This window comes from Melospiza melodia, chromosome 1 (genome assembly GCF_035770615.1).
Source record: "Melospiza melodia melodia isolate bMelMel2 chromosome 1, bMelMel2.pri, whole genome shotgun sequence".
Lineage (NCBI taxonomy): Eukaryota > Metazoa > Chordata > Aves > Passeriformes > Passerellidae > Melospiza > Melospiza melodia.
The window spans coordinates 44,913,820-44,926,220 of record NC_086194.1 but is presented as its reverse complement, the minus strand read 5'-3'; the positions used below and the strand labels follow the sequence as shown (position 1 = coordinate 44,926,220).

Genomic DNA, 12,401 nt, shown 5'->3' with positions numbered 1-12,401 from the left:
AACACCAGCAGAGCTTCGCTGCCACCACAGCAGCACCACTGCAGCTTGCAGGTCCCCCAGCTCCACCTGCAGCTGCTGCAGTGGCCAGGGCTGCAGGGCTTTTGCACGGGGCCCTGGCAAACTCAGCTTCTGCTCCCCAAGAAGCCCTGCAGATTTTGGAGGAAAAGGCTGCAGAAGCATTTTGATATCACATTTGCAAACATAACAAATGAGCCACTGGCAAGGTTTTCTTCACAAGCAGCTGCAGCTCTGCCTGTGGAACTCTCCACAGTTTCTGCTCAACTTTCCCCACACAGGATGGGGTTGTGCCACAGCCACAGAGACCAACAGTGGGGAAGCATCTGCCTTAGCACCACCCTGAGCATTGACCCATGGACAAAAGCAGTTCCTTTGTGCAGAAGTGGTGGAAATCTCTTGTAATCCATCTCCAGGGAAGGCCCAGTGTCACGAACATGCTCTTTCAGCACTTTATGTCCTCCTCAGCACCTATGCCAGTAACATGCAGGGTAAGTAGCTTTTAAAGATCTTTAGCTGGCTCTGAGGAGCTGAACTAGTCCTGCTGGAACAGGACAAGTCACCACCTGGGTGTGCCACACTACCACAGTGCCACTGAAGCCAAGTACTGTACTTGAACAGGTTATCCACCAAACAGCCAAAACCATCCCATTGTTGGGGATGGATCAGACACACATTGCTCACAGCACTCCTCCAACCCAATGCCCAGAAGGAAAAACAAATCTCCACCTAAAATAAAGGGTTTCCTCTTTCCTGCCACCACCAGACCTTGATTTCAGAGGAAAGACTATAGAAGGCAAAGCAGAGCCTCTGAAAGTAACATCTATTTAAACTATTTGTGAAACTGCTGTTCCACCTGGCCTTCCAGGTGAGCAGGGAGCCTCTGGCAGTTTTGGGGGCTCCACAACACACAGATGCATCCTAGACAGCATCCCTTAAACCTCATCTAACCAGGAAGATGTGCCAAGCACACTTTTGCCACAGGGGTCCCTGTGGTACCAGCAACTACTGCCTGAGCAGCTACCACAGCTGCTGAGCTCACCCAGCCTCGGAGAGCAAGGAGGCAGCTGCTCTGTGCCTGGTGCCCACCCTGCTCCCCTCTGGCTCACACTGCCCCATGGGAGGCACCCACTGCTCACCTCTGTATTTTGTGTTGCAATTATCTTAACAGCAGAAAAACAGTACCTACCGAATGGCTAGAAGGGAAGGTCAATCCACTATTCTTGTAATGATAGAAGATTTAAGATAAAATTCAAAGAAAGCTTGACACTTACCTTAAGAGAGCAAGCTCCGTCCTTGAGATCCCAGCGTAGACAACACAGGCCACAAAAGAATGGCTTCACAGAGCACTCATCCCACCTGGGGACCATGCAGAGTTGATAACTTGGCTCATTTTAAATCACAAGTTGCAGATTTGACATTTTAATAAAGTTCCTTTTTCTATATTCAAGGTATGGTTTGAGAAATCCCAGTTCTCATTTTGAAACAATAAACACAAACACGTAGCTTTCACAGAACAAAAATAAAATATAAAATGAGCACAGGCAGCATAGGAATCAAGCAGAATTCCAAGAAAGGATTAGGGAAAAGAATTATGACTTAAAATTTGTCTCAAAACTTTTCAAAGGACTTGAGCCCTTGAAGTCAGAAAAACAAGTTGCTAGACTTCTCAGCCCTACTGAAAAAGCTGATGAAGAACCCCTACCTGCTTACAGCACACAGACAAAGTGGGTTTGCCTCACAAGCCAAGAAGAAAAGCCAGCAAACAGCACATTCACTCCTTCCCCACACCAGCCCTTGTGAGAAAATGGTAGGAGACACTTCAGCCCGTGGCACCTGGGGCTTGTAAAACCTTACCCAGCTGGGAGCAGGAATGAGGCTTAAAGGAGCCTTCTGAAAAGGTGCTGCAGAGAGGGAAGTGGTGGTGTCTTTTTTTTTTTAATCTTTCCTCTCAAATTAGAGCCTTTAACAGCAAAACAACAAGTGAGAGAAAACGGTTCACACCTGATTCCCTCTCTGCATGTGCTGCTTAATTTTTTCGTATATAAACAAGGCCGACAGGTGCAGTGAATTGTATACCTGGGAGCTTTGGGAGTACTAGGTAGAAGATGAGCCATTCTAGAAAATGCTGGAAGCAATAAGCCAAACAGGAAAGATGAGTTAGAAACATGGCTTTCCAACACGGAGTTTCTTCAACTTGGAGCACTCACAGCCAGTGGCATCCCACACTTGCTCCCTTAGGGAAATTACAGTCAAGATCAAGGTTTGCCTCAGTATGGAGGCAAAAAGTTTAACACTCAGACACTTGGAGAAAAATAGTAGGGTTTCGGTCGTTTGAGGTTTTTTTATGTATCCTATTGTCCTGGTGAGACGGCACCATTCTGGTACAGGGAAGTCAAAAAGCCAGGTGAGGGACAGCTTTGTACCTTCCCTTCCCGGGTGTCCGCCCTGCCCAGCCCTCCTGCCACGCGGGGAACGCGGGAAGCACACACAGCCCCATCTACCGGGCACTGGGAAGGATTCCCGCACTCGTACTTGGCAATTGTGCAGGCACCACCGCCATCCTCCTGTCACCTGCCCGGGGGGAGCGATGTTGGGGTGCTGGCCTGCTCCCGGAAAGCCGCTTCCATCACCATGCCGGTGTCTGATGGAAAATACTGGCAGCGTCGTCCTGACCTGGTTCAGACCCAAAAAGCAAACATTGAGACCACCTCCTTCATTCTGAGCAGCCCCTGGGCTCTCAGGTAAGGTGGCAAACATTTTGGAACCAGTTCCTTGGGCAATGCTAACTGATTCAGCACTCCAGGTGAGAACCCGAGCTTCCCAGCAGCTTTCCCGTCTGTGTGGCTGCATCCCAACATTCCCAGCTGCAGCGCAGGCAGGAGCAGTGCCAGCACGCCCTCGTATGGCAAAAGCTTGCCGCAGTCTTTGGCACAACTGTGCCCCGTGGCAGAGCAGCTCTGAGTTTTGAACTGCGCCACACCTGCCACGCTGAGCTCCCTGCTCTGCAAAACCCTCAACCTGACTGACCCACACACCTGGTGGGAGGGTGCACAGTCCCACTGAGCAGTCAAAATGTTGTGTCAGTCCTCAGCATCCAGCTCTGGCCCACGCAATAGACCCTGTTCTCTCCTTCTGAGCTGCTAACACCCAAGCCCCATACCAAGGGTAGTGGGCACAGGCTGTCTCTGTGCACTGTGCTGTTGTCACCTTATTGCAAAAGTTCCATACCTTCTCGGTGATTTCTCATGGGCATCTCCTTGCAGCACTGGCTCCTTGTCTCTCACAGCACAGCCAACAAACTCCAGCTCTCTCCTCAAGCAGCTAACCCACTTCTGTAGCTCTCATCCTTATTGGACACAGCTGTGGCCTATTAAGGGCAGGCCTGTTCCTAATCTTTGGTGATTAGTGCAGCTGCAGCTCCTCAGGTGTGAGACTACCTTCTGCACTATCTTTATTTTCTTACATTCTATCCCTCCACACTGTGGCACCCCTTGTCCTGCCCAAATGTCACCAGCAAGACAGTACCAAAACAAAGAGTGAGCTTGTGACTCAACCCCAGAAACCCTGCTGCATGTGGTGCAATGGCATTTAGCATGAAGAGAGAGATTTTCTACCAAAGCAGGTTTCTCTGGCCTTCAAAGCATGGTTTCAAAGCATAATTTCTAAGTATGCATCCTGCATCCCTTTAGAATTTATTTTATTCATGCTTCAACAGAACTAATAAAAGCAATCTTGTAGCCAGTGAAACAAACACTGACAGAAATATTTAGGACTCCATCACATGAGAAGACATACCAGGCAAACTAAAGTCTTTATTAACACTTGATGAACTGAGGGTTTAAGCAGCAGCCCAGAAAGGACATGTTCTTTCAGCTATAGAGACGTCAAAAATGTATCTTTATTATGTAGTTCTTTTCAACAGTGACTACCGAGTGTATAAATGAACAATGTAAAAATGAAAATGACATGCTTCCAAAGTTGGACAGCACAAAAATGGCAGTGAGTATTCTTAAAATCGTAAGTATTAAAAAACTAAATAAAAACAGGTTCAGAAACCAGTGCCCCATAAAGCAAGAAATTGAGAAAATCAGTGTTGTGACATAATAAGATTGTACCCATCATGCCCAAGGTGTTTATCACAGTCTGCCTCTGTGCAGAGCTGATGATGAGTGATGTTCTTCATTCCCAGTGCTACACACAACTGTAACACTGTCCTACCTTTACCCATCATACACTCAATGCAGATCAGGTTTTCACTGACTCTGAGGCCTTGTGGTTTTCACAAGCTTTAGGCTGCAAGGGCTGGGAGCTGGTAGTGCCAAGCACTAGCTAGAGAGAAAAAACTGCCTGAAATGCTGGTTGATGTCTCTTTGGAAGCTGCAGGGTGCAGTGGGAACAAGCTCCAGCAACACCTTGGTCCTACAGCAATAACGATGTAAATCTGGAATGCCTTTTTTTTTCTCCCTCTGCCAGGGAGAAAATATATTCAAGATGCCAGGCTTCATCTGTCCTAAGAAGGTACAAGATACACAGCTTTGGAGAGTGCTGCATTTATTTTGCAGATTTACCATGTGCTTTACTCCATGTAGAGTCTATCTTCATCAAGATGCTAGTAATCCAAGGAAAAAAAATTGTTCCAAGATCCACTCCAACTGCACGCAGCATGCTCACAGTCCTGGCTGGGGAAGAAGCCTCCTAAGAGGAGCAGTGAGGTGAATTCATCACACACATCTCACAGTTTCCTTTATATACTTATACAGTGCACAGGTTTGAATAAACAGGCTGACAATATATTATACTCCTAAAAGTCAGCATCAAACACCCTATAGCCATTTTCACAGTTTCACAAAGTAAAACAGACTACAGATGCAAAGAGTGGAACATTTTTGCAGCCTGGATTTAAGCAGAGATGAATCTCTTCAGCTGTGCATAAAACCCTTTGCTTCCTGCAACAGAAAAACCTCGGTGTAATCTGACAATACATGGATACTAAAAAGATGGTGATTATTTAGGCAAAGAAGTGACTGGAGAGGAAAAGGAACATCTGTGAATGGTGGCATATAAATTAGGGAGGGAACTGGAAAGGCTGCATGTATGAGACATTCATGGATCACACAGTACCATATTGGCAAGGACTGCACAGCTCATTTGTCCAGAGGGGTTCTACCATGCTCAGAAACCACAGCATGCTCAGAAACCAAACCACAGGCAGCTCCTGCTGAGACCAACTCTGGAAGAAGGCTATCCTAAGGAGTTCACCCAGCCCCATTCTACCTAGTTCCATCAACCCAAATCAAATACAAAGATAAGGTCACATACAAAGGAAACACTACCATGACCCTCAATAGAAATTGCCACTATATAGAGACCTCTGCCTAAGCCATTTTGGGTCATATCAGATCATCAGATCAGTCCAGATCAACAGTTACAATTTTTTCAGTGTTCTTATTCAACATCAGCACTGCACCTACCCAAAAAAAAAAAAAAAAAAAGCAATAACGAACAAGCCAGTGTCTCAAGGATTTGCTCCTACCTCCTCATTCCTCTACACTGTCTCTGTAGATTACATCTGCCAGGTATTCACAAGGGAAGCTCTGGCAGACACAGGATCTTTTGCTACATCTCTGCTGTTGTCTCCACTCCTGTTCTTCTGGCATGCTGAGGATCACAGCCTTCCTGCCATGAGCGCTCTGCTGTCACAGCCAAGGCTGCCTCCTTTCCTAAAAAGGCTGCTATTGACCCCCTCTGCAGTGCTGCAGGCAAACGAGCCCTCCTACTCTACCCACTGCCCCAACAAGGTGATTCTGAACCCACATGCAGAGATCTGTCTCCTGACTGGGCTGTGCAGATCCACCTGCCACTGCCAGCCCTTGGTTGCAAGAATGAGAATCACGAAAGTCAAAGTGATACTTTAGGAAATAATTCAATGAAGACAACCACATTGCAGTAACATGCCAGGAATATTTCAGCAGCAATTACTCAGAACCAATTGATTTAAAACAGCACCATCACCCACACAGGAGCTGTCTGATGACTTCTACATATTCCTTAACAGGAACACATTCGCAGGAAAGAAGTTACACAACGGATAAAAGGGGCAACGGTGAAACAGCAACAGTAACAGCAGAGATTGAATGTATCAAGGGGTAAGACTGTGCTCCAAGTTTGGAAATTTTTAATGGGGCAGTGAAAAAAAATCTCATGGCCAACAGATCTTTTGGGACAATCTCAGATCTGGGGAGTCAATCAGCAGGTACATAGTCCCCAAATGACCAGGCTCTCAACACACCCTGACGCACAAGTGACAAACCTCAGGTGGCAGGAAGGAGCCTCCCCCTGCTGGATTCTGCACAGTAGCAAAGGATGTGCCACAAGCACACTTCTGAGGAATGCAGGGAACAAACAGAGCTTCTCTTTCTCTTTCAGGAACAAATGGTGAAGAGCTCACCTGTTCATTATTAACAAAACTTTTAGTCACCTTGCATGTAGTAGGTAAAGACAAGAGGAAGAAAGATCAGTCTCCTTTGGACACATGCTGTGCAGTAATATGCGTAACTTGCTTTAGGTTTTTTACTGCTAATATGCACTATTACAATAAAATTAAATGAGCACATGCACCAAGAGAAAACGTTCTTTACAGGTTAATTGGCAGTGCTGAAGGTACAAAAAGGAGCATCTGCAACCACACCAATATAGGAAAATTGATCCAATCTGAACAATATTCACCTCCAACAAGCAAAACCCCATTTTCTTGGTCTACCTCCCATTATTGCTAATAATCACAGCAATATAATCCTTAAGAACTAAAGCAGATGAATTAATATGTTTTTTTCCTGAACATTACTGCAGTATTTTTGAGGAAGGAACTGGTAATACTGATGCTAAAGCTGGGATTCCATCAGGGGAGCAGCTCCCAACTCAAGGGCTGTTCACCACACTGTTCAGTCAGGCCAGCACCCACCAGAACCACCATCCTCACCCTGGCAACTTGTGAAACCCCAGGTAGAGTAACAAAATCATCTGGGTGGACCCAGACGGGCTGCTATAAAAAAAAGAAAAACTTAAAGCAAACTGCTTCACCCAGCCTCACCATGTCCTCTCCCCTGACCACACACACTGGCTGCCTCCTCACCTGGGTGGAGCCAGGGAAGGCAGGAATGTGAGACCAGCTTCACAAACTGAGAAAGACAGGAGGGACAACCCAGTGAGCTGCTGCATGCAGGGACAAAGCCCCAGCTCCATTCAACAGGGTGTAACAGGCATGCCCCATGCTACCCACGTGTCACCAGCCAACTTTACAAACGCAGCACCAGCACACTGTGTACTAAACCAGCCTTTATTTCTCTCACAGTACAGCAGGGCTGAAGTTAAGACCATTCCGTGGCAGTGCCAACCCACTCAGTAGCCTGGGCAGTGGGAGCTGCTGACCAGTCCTCGGTGGCAGGCTGGGCACTCCAGTCCTCTGCAATCACAAGCACAACAACACTTAGTGCTCCCCAGCTCCTTCCACCCACAACACCCCCCACTCCTCCCCACAGACACTCCCCAAACTGACCTGTGGGGAACTGCTGGATGGGCACAGATGGGACCTGCACTCCCTCAGACCAATCTGCAACCTCAGGCTGAGGAGGAGCAGTGAATTCAGGTGCCGGGGCTGTCCATTCAGTCTGGAATTCCTCCTTCGTGACTGCTTTCTCAGCAGCTGCCTGCTCCTCCTTTTCAATCTGCAACGAAGAGCCCAGCCTGAGTCTCCCAGGAACACATCCCACAACACAACACTTACTATCAAGCATCAAACAGGCACCAACTGGGAATACAATTAACCAACCACCACAGCAGAGTGTGAAGTGCCATCATTACATTAGCAAAACCTGTCCTCCACAGCAGACACACGGGACCAATGGGACATGAGCACAAGCAGAACATCCCAGAGAGACACACTCCCTGCCATGAGGATTCCTACCTCCTCGGGATCCCTGTAGAAGTACAAGTCAGGCATGACTTCCCACGGGTGCTCACGGGAGATGGTGCCACGCATGCGCAGCACCTCCCGAGCCAGCATCCACCACATCAGGCCCACCGAGTGGGCTCCCTGGAACACAACAAAGTAGGCATGAGTTGGCTGTGAAGCTAAACCTTTCCAGAAAGAGCAGAAGACCTATTTGTACCCCAAGCTTGTGCTTGGTGAAAGACATTATTTGCCAATGCCAGACTTAAGTACTTGAACATTAAAAAAAAGGTAGCTTTTTAAGTTTCCAGCGACATTTTCAGGTCTCTGCAGAAATCAGGATGCCATTACATCACAGCCTCAAGTAAGTCTCCTGTTATGGAGTTTCATGTTGCTCATCACCCTCATGTGAGTCTCATCCAAAAGACAGGGATAATGCTCACCACATACTCAAGAATGAAAAAATTGAAAACTTGACAAAATAAAGCTTACACACGTGTGTAAGCACGTGTGTAAACAAAGCTTACTCACGTGTGGCTTACATTAGTTTTGTTGACTGACACTTCAATAGAGATCTAAGATAGATTCTCATCTTCCCAGACTTTACCTTTCAGGTGATTTCTGCCAAGGTAATGTCTCAGAGCAGTTTCTCCATGAGTTCATATTATCTTTAATTCATATTCATGATCTGTGGCAAGAATGACTACCAAACTCCACTCATTGGGTCACAAAGACCCTCATGGCGTCAGCGAAAAATCCTGCCAGGTTACTATAGCACACGTCCTACACTTGAGAGTTCCTTGGCCAGAAACCAGCCTCAGCTCCAAGCTCCAACTGTGTGCAGTTCATTTTCTCCTCCCCACCCACCTGCAGTAGACATTCATTAGCTCACCCCCCAAGGTACACGTGAGACACGAGCCAACCCTCCCTTGCAGAAAGCATCCATCTTGGAAGCGCACGGAGGAAGCTGACAGGAGCACCGCAGGGAGGCGTTACCTTGTTATTGCAGGGAATGGCGATATCCACGTAGCGCAGCGGGGAGTCCGTGTTGCACAGGGCGATGGTGGGGATGTTGACGTAGGACGCCTCGGTCAGGGGCTGGTGATCCGCCCGCGGGTCCGTCACCACCAGGAGGCGCGGCTCACGGAAAGCTGCTTGGATCTGGTTTGTGAAGGTGCCAGGGGTGAAGCGCCCGGCAATGGGAGTGGCCCCAGTGGCAGCAGCGAACTTCAGGACTGCGCGCTGCAAAAGGGACACAGCAAAGGTGAAGCAGGAAAACTGCATTTCAACCAAACCAGAAAAGGGCATTTCAGCCAAGTCACCTAGGCACTGCCAGTGAATGTGCACAAAACGTAACAGAACTATTTGCTTCCATTCCTGTGAAATCAGGGCTCACCACCTCAGAAAGAGACAAAAATATTATTGGAAAGAGCTACACCCTGAATTTAAAAACAGTAAGTCAGAAAATTTTAAAAAGCCTTCTCTTCCCCCCAAGTTATTGGCAAGCTCTACTCCAAATTCTCATAATCAAATCAGGGAAGGGTGAATTAAACAAAAAGCTTACAAAAAAAGCAAAGCAGGTGTTCTTCCATTATTTCTGTATCTTTTTGTTATCCAGGAACTTCAAGGAAGCACACAAAAACTCAGTAATAAATACACACAAATTGTAGCTTTGCCCCTTGAAACAGCACTTGGCAGTGCTCATTCAATTTCAACAGCTTCCAACCTGTCAGGCATGTGGCAGGGCCTACTATCAAACTCCAGTCCTAGAGGGAGCCCCTCTCCTGGCGTTAGCGAAAACCCTGCCATCCTTTGCTGTCGCACACTTCCGACACTTGAGAGCTCACTGGCCAGAAACTGACCTCAGCATCAAGCTTTAATAGTGTGCACATCAAGCCCACCTTTTTCCCTTCAGAAATCCAGCCCTGAATCTCCCTAAACATCTGTGGCTCCACCTGCAGGTACCCAAACAACCTAACCTCACTCAACCTCATCTCAAATTCCAGTGACTACTTAAACGTTCGTTATCACCTTCCACAACAGAACATTTTTGCTAATTTAAGAGTCAAAATTACAAATATACTGGCTACTATACCTTGCTCAATGATAGAAAATTTCTTCTTTGGCAACTTTCATCTCAGGGGCTTACTGTCCCCAGAAAATCACTACCAATTAAACACAGTAGCTCTGGGAGGAAGGGGTCACCAGGGGACTGACCACTAATATGACAGAAATCCAACAGGAAGAAGGACATGGAAGAAAAACAAGTTATCAAATGCCTGGAAATGGGGAGTTGGTTTCAACGAATCTGTTTAAAGCTGCCAAGTGCAACACAAAAACCATGTTTACAGAAAGCATTCCTACAGTTAAAACTGGTGTTATTGCCCATTATCACCAAGCTGTCACTGGCAGGCAGTGATGCATGCAAGGCAAGGGAGTCCTGCTCCCAAGACTGCAGGCTTCCTGATGTCCATACCTGTCCAGTGTTCCTGGAAGAAATGACGCTCACATCAGCTGGGTTCTCAATGGCAACAATGGCACGAGCTGCCAGGAGCAGCTTTTCCCAGGTCCTCTTCAGATTGATGATGTAAATACCTGCCAGCAACAAAAGGCTTTAGAGGAATCAGCAAATACAAGATCCTAAAACAGGATAGCACTCCTCTGCCATTAAACCTGTCATATGGCTGTGGTTACTCCAAAATTTAAAGAATCAGCATCGTATTCAGGTCCCTCAAACACAACTGGGCAACCTATTCCACTGTCTGACGATCCAAGTGGTGAATTTTTTTTTAATATTATCTAATCTGAATCTCCCTTATCTTAAGCCCATTTCCTCAAGTCTTTTGACTCCTGGCAGGCAGGAAAGGGTGACACTTTCTTTCAGGCAGTTGTGGAGAGCAGTGAGATCCCCCCTAAGCTGCTTCTTCTCAAGACTAAACAAACATAGCTCCTTCACTCATTCCTCATGACATTTTCTGAAGCTTTCCTGCCCTTCTCTGTACATGCTCCATCACCTTAATGTCCTTTATGAAATAATGACACTCTAGTCTCATTCTAGCTAATGGAAAACTATCCTGAAGAAAATTCTCCCCTTATGGTTCTAATGTCACATGCTTCCAGCATTTATTATCAAAAACCCAGACCTCATATGAATTTAAATCTTGTAAACAGGGCAGCTTATATTGAAGACCAATACAAACCAGGAGAAATCGTTACTGAGACACTAAAACCATTTTATTAATATTGTGAAGAACTAACAAAATTACTGAAACCAGGTGTGATTGATTTACCAGATTAAAGATCAAGACAGTCAAGAACTAGTAAAATTGTTCCAAAATCAGTATTTTATTCTACTTTGAGTTAACACTGGTATGCGAAGGCCATGCAGAAACCATGCTAAAGAGATGAAGCGCTAGGACTTTTCTGCTCCTCCCAGTTGTGCCCACAATATCCCAGCTGCCCAACCGGGCCTCCCAGCCCCCTATTTACCATCGCTCTTCCTTTTGTAGATGTACTGCTCCATCTGGAAGTCCAGGTTGGTACCTCCCAGGTGGGTCCCGGCAGCGAGGAATTTGAGGACATCCTCCTCCTTCATCTGCAGGACATCGAGGCCTCCGGACATTGTGGGGTTTCCCTTGGGAAGCAACGACAGGGAACCTGCGGGCACAGGGACGCGGCTCAGCCCGGCGGGGACGCGCCACGAGGTCCGGCCGCCCCGGCCGCCATCTTGGGCCGCCTCCCGCGCTACAAGCGGCAGGCCTCGGCCTTCCCCGCGGCCCGGCCCGGCCCGGCTCAGCCCGGCCGCCGGCGGTGCGGCGGGATGCACAGTGCCCCCCCCGGTGTTATCGCAGGGCGGGGAACGCGTCCCCGCTAGCCCCGCGCCTCCCGCCCGGCCGCCCCGACTCACGCTGACAACGCCGTGTGGAGGCCCGGGCGGCGCGAAGCCGAAAGAGAGCCCGCCCCCCACTGACGGCCATATATAGGCTCGGCAGCCAATGGGGCACCTCGGGGGCGGGGCTCCGCGGCGGCGGCACCTCCCCGGCATCCCCGGGCCGCGCCCGCCGCTCCGGCCCCTTCCCGACACCGGCTCTGAACGAAGCTCGTGGGATTTGTGGGATTGCGGATCCAGAGAAGGGGAAAAAAGCTGGTGAAGGGTCTGCAGTGTGAGTTCTGTGAAGAGCGGCTGGGGGAGCTGGGGGTGTTTAGCCCAGAGAAAAGGAGGCTCAGGGGTGACCCCTTACCGCTCTCTACGGCTGCCTGGAAGGAGGGTGTAGCCAGGTGGGACCGGCATCTTGTCCCTGTCAGCCAGCGACGGGACGAGGGGACTCTAGTTTCACCACAGAAGGTTTAGGTTGGACATTAGGAGGAATTTCTTCACCGATGGAGTGACTTTGCTATGGGCCGCCCGGGGAGGTGGTGGAGTCACCGTCCCGTC

At 48.2% G+C, this 12,401-nt stretch overlaps 1 protein-coding gene and 2 non-coding genes across 3 annotated transcripts; all 3 read right to left on the bottom strand.

Annotated features, from left to right (window-relative positions):
* Positions 1–7,340: 7,340 nt before the first annotated feature.
* Positions 7,341–11,943, bottom strand: RPSA (ribosomal protein SA). Its single transcript, XM_063156274.1, has 7 exons — positions 11,874–11,943; positions 11,456–11,623; positions 10,443–10,561; positions 8,963–9,208; positions 7,982–8,110; positions 7,574–7,742; positions 7,341–7,480 (listed from the first exon to the last, which is right to left on the bottom strand). The coding sequence occupies exons 1-7, from the start codon at positions 11,941–11,943 to the stop codon at positions 7,386–7,388; spliced, it is 996 nt and encodes a 331-aa protein (XP_063012344.1). The 3' UTR covers positions 7,341–7,385.
* Positions 8,653–8,811, bottom strand: LOC134431166 (small nucleolar RNA SNORA62/SNORA6 family). Its single transcript, XR_010030949.1, has one exon. It is a non-coding gene; the product is annotated as a small nucleolar RNA SNORA62/SNORA6 family (small nucleolar RNA).
* On the bottom strand, positions 9,700–9,857 carry LOC134431157 (small nucleolar RNA SNORA62/SNORA6 family). Its single transcript, XR_010030948.1, has one exon. It is a non-coding gene; the product is annotated as a small nucleolar RNA SNORA62/SNORA6 family (small nucleolar RNA).
* Positions 11,944–12,401: the final 458 nt, after the last annotated feature.

Coding starts and splice junctions, on each gene's coding strand:
- RPSA (XM_063156274.1), bottom strand. CDS start 11,943: ATGGCCGTCAGTGGGGGGCGGGCTCTCTTTCGGCTTCGCGCCGCCCGG. Junction 8,111..8,962: donor CCATTCCCTGCAATAACAAG/GTAACGCCTCCC, acceptor GTTGTGTTCCAG/GGAGCCCACTCGGTGGGCCT. Junction 7,743..7,981: donor TCTACAGGGATCCCGAGGAG/GTAGGAATCCTC, acceptor TCTTCGTTGCAG/ATTGAAAAGGAGGAGCAGGC.